This window comes from Pezoporus wallicus, unplaced genomic scaffold, assembly GCF_028554395.1.
Source record: "Pezoporus wallicus isolate ANWC-B61680 ecotype Strahan unplaced genomic scaffold, APGP_CSIRO_Pwel_v1 contig_4238, whole genome shotgun sequence".
Lineage (NCBI taxonomy): Eukaryota > Metazoa > Chordata > Aves > Psittaciformes > Psittacidae > Pezoporus > Pezoporus wallicus.
This window is the reverse complement of record NW_026637932.1, coordinates 2,565,560-2,572,583: the sequence shown is the minus strand read 5'-3', so window position 1 is coordinate 2,572,583 and position 7,024 is coordinate 2,565,560. Positions and strand designations below refer to the sequence as shown.

Sequence of the window (7,024 nt, the reverse complement as noted above, 5' to 3'; positions counted from 1 at the left end):
GCCAGGACTAGCAGTTTGCAGGCTGGCCAAAACGGCATTCACCCCTCCTCCCCAGTGACTAAAGGAGAAACACAATATTGCCCATGAACTACTCCCCTTCCCATATACACGCAATGTATATTTACATCCAATCACCCATCAAAATGGCAAAGGAAGCACAGGCTTGTCATTCTAACACATAGCCCTTTCTCCTCTCCCCTGCCCCTTGTCCTTCCTTGTCCCTCAGCACAGTGCCAGCACAACCCTTTAATGACCTGTTTAACGTCTCGTTCAGGGAGCGCAGGGAAATGCTGGCTTTAGCCATCTTCTGGAAAAGCACAAAGAGAAGAAATAAAAGCTGGAGTGGGCTTGATTCTTTCTCCCGAAGCAGGCAGCAACAACAAGGACAGGGGATCTGACTCCTGCGGGAGGTTGTTTGTACCAAGGCTTTTTATAGACCGTATATCCAAATATAGGTCATAGATGCACAGAGACATGCTCATGAACGTATCACATACTGAACTAAGCATCCGGACCACTTCCTCTGACCCACTGGTCCTGTCTGTCTTCATACATAAATGAATTCTGAAATGAGGGCTACCTACACTATTTGGCTTTTTTGCGGTGTTTTGGCTTCATTTTGCTGTAGCACCCACCCACAGTTCATGTCTTGGGCCAAATTCTCCTGCTGTTAAAGTCTGCACAAACAGATTGCCCTTTTTTCTTGTTGTTTTTTGAAAGCTATGATGGTAAAATAAGATCTGGATGAGAGTGAGTTGTGTTTGGTTGCAGGGAGCTGCTTTGAGCAAAACCAAGATGGTTGGAAGCTCTTCCATACAGGAAGGACAGCCAGCACAAGTGGGTAATGAATTTTCAGGAGCAAAAAAAGAGCTGGAAATTTTTCCATCCAGAAAACCAAAAAAAGCAGATAGATAACATGCATCTGGTAACAGCACATTTGGTGAAACAAGACAGCCCAAAGCCCACAGCAGTGAAGCAGGTCTTTAGCCAGTACCAGGCATTCCACTTTGAGAAAGGTTAAGGACAGCCCAAGGAAGAAAAAAGCACAACTTTTTTTTAGTTATTTGCCCATTCCATGGGAAATCCAGCATGAACTGAACATGTGAAAAGCTGCTGTGTTCCTACTTAGTACATTCTCCCCACCTGCACCTTGCAAATCAAGAGGCATTTCTAACACGCCAAGTTCTGCTCGTTGTGTTTCTAAAGCTTTGGGAAGACAGTGGAAGTACTCAGGTAAGGGGGAGCCATGCCCTTGGTCTTTCATGTTGCCCCTGTGATGGGGTATACGACACACATCTTGACACAATTGTGTGTAAGTCTGGCAATATTACAGTGAGTATAAGCACAAGAGAGCAGTGAGAGAGAAAGCATTTATTAAGACAAGTGTAATAGTAATTCTTCCCTGGGATAGACAACTAAATGCATAAGACAGCTGACCCCATAAACAGATGTTAACATTTCCCCTGCTCCTTTGCTTACTGCAGTGTGAAAAAAAAAACAACTGGCAATGACAGTTAAACTAAATAGATTACTCATTAGTTGATGCTTCTCTAGTCTTATATACAGCTGCTGACCAATGAAAAATGTATTTCCACTTAAGCCATGACACAGTTTAGCAGGGGAGAGTAATGTAAAGCATTGCAATAGTTCAAGGTGCAAGTGGTTCAGTCAGTGGCATCTTTATTACTGCTCAGCATCATTCAGCATTGTGGGCATCCCCATTAGTGTGAATTTCTTCCTCCAACCTTAATTATGTCAGCTTAGTCATGAACTAATATTACCTCTAAATATACTGAAACCCGTTTTACCTAAATTCAAGAAGAAAACTGCCAACCCTGTAAAAAACAGCTGCAGTGAATACCAACAGTTGCTGTAAAACATTGTGTGAAGCCAGTTACATTACGAGTACTTGTGTGAGTACACAGCAAATCCCTTCCCCTTCTGAAGGATGTGGCAGGTTTTACTGTTCAGTTCACTGTCAGAACGTGTAACTGGACTCCTTTCAAACACTCTTGAGAAGTGGCTTTGGCCCTGAAATTTCTTTAAACATCTCAGTGTCTAGTGTTCTGGCAATGGATACATAGATACAGAACTACTCTGATCAGCAACTAATACCCTTTTGGACCCTTTGATCTCTGCACAAGTGATCCAGTTCACCTTCTCTCCATGCTCAATGGTTACCTTTGGTAAAACTCTAGTATGTTCATTTGAAGTCACTTTGTTGAGCTTCCCATCTTTTCTGGTGGAAGCAGGTGCATGGGCCTTCCTCCTCTGCAGCGATTTTGCCGGACTTTTCAGCTGCTTTCCAATGTCACTGTTGACATCCCAAAGCAAGACTTTCCCATCATTTCCTCCAGTCAGCAACCAGTATGCTCCTGGCATAAAGAGGACCTGTGATACTCCCAAGCTGTGACCTTGAAACTCCAGCTCACATTCAAACTTGACACCAGTGACTCTAAATATTCTGACTTTACCGTCTTGAGCTCCGCAGCCAAAGAGGTTGCCACAGGATGCAACAGACAGGGAATGTGCAAGTGGCGGGTTGAAGAACTGGCCAGCTGACTGTGGACTTTTCTCCTGTGCTTCACACTCCTGCAGGTTTGTGGTCCACAATGGGCGAGCTTTCTGCAGGTTCCACAGCATAACCTTGGAAAAAAAAAGTATGAATCAGTAATTTATCCATTTTACATAAGATCAGATCTTTCACTAACTGTAAAATTAAACCACCAGGCTTCATGCTGGATCACCTCTCCTGTGGAGACAGGCTGAGAGAGCTGGGCTTGTTCAGCCTGGATAAGAGTCTTAGAGAAGCTCCCAGCGCCTCAAGGGGCTGACAAGAAATCTGGACAAACTTTTGACAGAGGAATGTGGTAACAGGACAAGGGGGAATACCTTTGAGCCAACACAGGGGAGATTTAGACCTGACATTAGGAAGAAATTTTTCCCTGTGAGGGTGGTGAGGCCCTGGCACAGGTTGCCCAGAGAAGCTGTGGCTGCCCCATCCCTGGCAGTGTTCATGGTCAGGTTGGACAGGGCTTGGAGCAACCTGGTCTAGTGGAAGTTGTCCCTGCCTGTGGCAGGGGGCTGGAACTGGATGATCTTTAAGGTCCTTTCCAACCCAAACCAGTCTGTGATTCTTGCTTTAGCAGAGCAAAGACCATGCACGAGTGTAAGGGATGAAAGATGTGTTGTGAGGAGTGGGTGAACTTTACCTGATAAATCTGGCTGATCTTGACAGCATGCTTTCCAAACCCTCATACCGCCCTACTCAGCAGGGTCAATGACTCAGACCACAGAATGGATGAAAGAGCTGTTCTAAATGTTTTTGCATTCATCTCAGCAGTAGCAATCATAATATACTCCCTATCAATTATTTAAAAGGAGAGATGCAGAAACGCTAGCAGTTAAGAAAGATCTGAATTTTAGTTTTCCCTTTGCCATCTACTTGTCCTAAAATAATCACTTCCACAAATGCGCTTGATAAATGGTACAGCAAAAGGCAAACAGTAGTTCAGGCCCGCATTTTTAAACAGACATCTTTGGGTTGTTGTTTTTTTTATATTCAATGAATAGATCTGGTTTGTGCTATGCCCATATTGAGGTAGGGCATTCTTTTCCTGATGAGAGGGGAGGGGGTTGTGCTTTAGACTTGCTTTTAAAATCCCAACCACCTCCAAGTCCCTCATGGAACAACTGTGCCTCCAAATGAATCCTGTGTCTCACTTAGCATTTCAGTGACTATGGATTTATACTGTGCCAGTTAAAAATAATTCTCTCAATGCTAAGATCTGAATTGATTATGAGCAGTTTCAAGGTCAACAGATATGAAAGCACAAGTCAGTCTAACGAAGTACTGGTGTGCTGTTTTATTTTTTTTAATCAAAACTTTGTTATTAATAAAAATATTCCTCCACTAGTAAACTCCAGGAGAAAGTACAGGAGTCTTTAAATTTGGGCCATAAAAGAGTTACACACTGCTTCTGTGTTTCTGGAATCCAAATCACACCTAAGACATTCAAAATACGTTGGTTCCTGGCACTTTTCTGATTTAGTTGAGTGCTGTTGCCACTACATTAAAACTATTTTGATCTGATGAATGGCAAAACTTCCCATAATGACTGTGTGTAGCACATAAAAGCAGAGAGGCTGGGTCCTAATGTTTAAGGCAAATAATCCCATTTTCATAGCAGATAGCACTGCGCTAACAAGTTTTCTGCAAATTAAGTATTTTCTGTCCTCACAGCATTGTTCCTGCTTCCAAGGAACTTCTGGAAAAAACAAAACCTTCATGCAAAATGGTGTGCAAAGGACAAATTTCCTCTTAATGAGGATAGAGATGCATAAAAGGTAAAGAATATTTAATGCTTCCAAGAGGTTAATCAGAACAAAGGATAAGTTATAAAAATGACTTGTCCTGACATGATACATAACACTTGGACAGATATTTATCTACCTGTGTTCTTGCTAGCTTTCTGTATGCTTCAAGCATTTTGCCTTTTCCTAATGATCATCTGCCTTTCATCTGCAGCCATAACTGATCGCTAGGGACAGCTTCTGATTTTGGTCAGTCCAACAGGGAGCTAATGTGGCATGAGCATGCTTTGGACCATATTCTGATTTTCCTCACCCCCTGCTCACTTTTAAATTGTAAATATTAAAGAAGATAAAAACAGAGAGAAGAACTCCTGAGTAGAAAATGGCACAAACAATCTCAACACTTAGTTTCTCCACAAAAACTATGTTAGAATGTTTACGGGACTTTCTGGTGACTGCAGGCTGCATACTCTCACTCTGGGCAAAAGTCTGTTGGTGCCTCACTGCACATGTGAATAGTTACCATTTTGCTTCTCTAATAACCATCTACTTGTATGCAAATCACCTGCATGTCCAGTCCACAGGAAACAAGGCTTTGAGGCCTCTGAGGTCGAAAGGCAACAGAGGAACAGATGTTTGAGTGTCTCAAGGTCCGGGTGACTTTCTTGTTTTCTAAGTCCATAACTTTTATTGCCCCTGAGTCATCTGCTGCAGCCAAGAAACTGTCAGTCTCATTCACTGAGAGGCAGTTGATCTCCTCCTCATTCACATGGAAGCGTTCAACAGGCTCCTTGAGGGATCGGACATCCAGCAAACTGATAGTTTCTCCATGGGAAGTGTACAGCCTGGTGGGACAGCAGGGAGAGAACACCACGGAGGTCACGTCATCTACCTCTGGTAGCTGGAGCTGTCCTGCCGGAGTGCCTCCCCCATCCCAGAGCGTTAGCTCGCCTCTCTCTGCGCCTGAAGCCACCAGACCTTCCGAGTTTACGTTCAAGCACAATATAGAAGATGAATGCCCACCAATCCATTTGACTGCCATGTTTCAGGGACACCTCTGAAACAAGAAACATACAAAAAACCCTGAATTCAGACGGTGTTGGCCTCACTACAGGAGAAAGTTTATCAAAGCAACAAGATCATCCCATGGACTATAATGTAAACTACTTTGAAACTCTAGTGTCCAATTAAAACAGGCATCTTTACGACCAGTAGCCAAGTGTTGCTTAAACAGCACCAACATCGGCAATACCAGCTTGGAATGACGGTGGTGCTAGCACACGTACCTGTGCAGTACAGGGAGTAGACCTTCCCTGACGTGGCTGCCTACGTGAAAGCCGCTTCCTCAGCACACAGGGACATAGCACACTTAACAAAACAGGCAGCACAGGTCCTAATGGGAGGTACTGGAAAGGAGCATGGGGAAGACCGAAAACTGGTAAAGTCAGTCTGCAGAGGAGTCACATTGCTCCAGCTGTGTGAGAGCACATGCAAACATCTGTCTTTCACCCAGCTGTGGAGGTGCTGGGTAGTCGGTACCTAACATCGGTTTGTAAAGCAGCCTCACAATACGTGAAGAAAGAAACCCCCACTGGTGTGAGTGGGATAAAGTAGCTGCCTTAATTACAGTTTAAAGCATACATTTGCGTGAATATATTTTAAATCGTGTACTCTGTGTTCCCAAAGTAAAGGTAATTTTCTTGTGACTGGTAAACACCAAAGCATAAACAGCTCAACAATGTCATCTTTTTAAAAAAGCATTACCGGTTTGAGGCAGGAAGTGACCAGGTTTGCAACACATTTAACTGGGTCTCAAAGCACACCCATCGAGTTTACCACTCACAGGGTCCTTTCCTCGGCAAAACCACCCACAGCACCCCATGTGACAGGGCTGTTCAGGGCACCGAATCAGCAAAAAAGTAACTGGGGGAAAAATCCCAAGGAACACAAAAGCAAAACAAGCTTTGGAGTGGGGGAAAAGGAGAGCTAATACCAAGATAGGTTTGTGGGACAGCTATGGCTGTCCCTGCAGCAGCTTTGGCAACCACAGCACTGCCTCGGTATCAACGGTTTCACTGCACTGCTAGGCAATAAAAGATTTATCTACTTATTTTTACCGTGCTTTTTGCCTGTGTTTTTTGTCAATCTCAACCGCAGCTAGAATTCACCCACTCCACCACGAAAACTTCAGTCGCACCTATTAAATAAACTACGGAAAGCGCCGGACACCCTACTCGCCACTCGGGTCGCACACTCGCACCGGATTCTCTCGCACGCCGGGAACGGAGGTAACTTCTTTCGCCCCGCGTCCCCTCACACCGGTAGGCCCGAACCACGGGATCCAGGAAGACAGCCGCGCCGGGACGCCAGCTCCTCGGGGGAGCGCACGCAGCTCTGGCGACTGCTCCAGGCCCGGAGGTCGCCGCGTCCCTGCCTTCCAAGGCCCGGCCCCGCACCGGACCGGACCCCGGCAGCCGAGGAGGGGGGTGTGAAGCCGAGCCCGCCCCGTCCCGCCCCGCCCCGCCGGGCCCCCCAGCACCCCGCACGCCGCCTCGCCTCACCTCCCCTCCGCCGGCCGCTCGCGGCCCGCGCATGCGCGGAGGGCGGGGCAGGGCGGGGCGGGGTGCCCGCGGCGGTGATGGCGGCGCCGGGCGCGCGCGCCCCCTCGCTGTGAGGGCCTCGGGCGGGGAGCGCCCCCGGGCCGGGGCCC

At 46.3% G+C, this 7,024-nt stretch overlaps 1 protein-coding gene across 4 annotated transcripts; it reads right to left on the bottom strand.

The window, feature by feature from the left end:
- Positions 1 to 1,356: 1,356 nt before the first annotated feature.
- On the bottom strand, positions 1,357 to 6,928 carry WDR53 (WD repeat domain 53). Of its 4 annotated transcripts, none has more exons than XM_057408367.1 (3): positions 6,876 to 6,928; positions 4,880 to 5,371; positions 1,357 to 2,646 (listed from the first exon to the last, which is right to left on the bottom strand). In XM_057408367.1, the coding sequence occupies exons 2-3, from the start codon at positions 5,354 to 5,356 to the stop codon at positions 2,059 to 2,061; spliced, it is 1,065 nt and encodes a 354-aa protein (XP_057264350.1). In that variant the 5' UTR covers positions 5,357 to 5,371; positions 6,876 to 6,928; the 3' UTR covers positions 1,357 to 2,058. The 4 variants fall into 4 exon arrangements, with proteins under 4 accessions (XP_057264350.1, XP_057264351.1, XP_057264352.1 ...); XM_057408368.1 differs by lacking the exon at positions 6,876 to 6,928 and adding an exon at positions 6,308 to 6,405; XM_057408370.1 differs by lacking the exon at positions 6,876 to 6,928 and adding an exon at positions 6,432 to 6,515 and having other exon boundaries at positions 2,518 to 2,646; positions 4,838 to 5,371.
- Positions 6,929 to 7,024: the final 96 nt, after the last annotated feature.

What these genes read in the sequence shown, in the direction of transcription:
- WDR53 (XM_057408367.1), bottom strand. Translation starts at nt 5,356, where the DNA reads ATGGCAGTCAAATGGATTGGTGGGCATTCATCTTCTATATTGTGCTTG. An exon ending in CCTGTGGACTGGACATGCAG is followed by an intron (nt 2,647 to 4,879) that starts GTGATTTGCATA and finishes TTTTTTTCCAAG; the next exon opens with GTTATGCTGTGGAACCTGCA.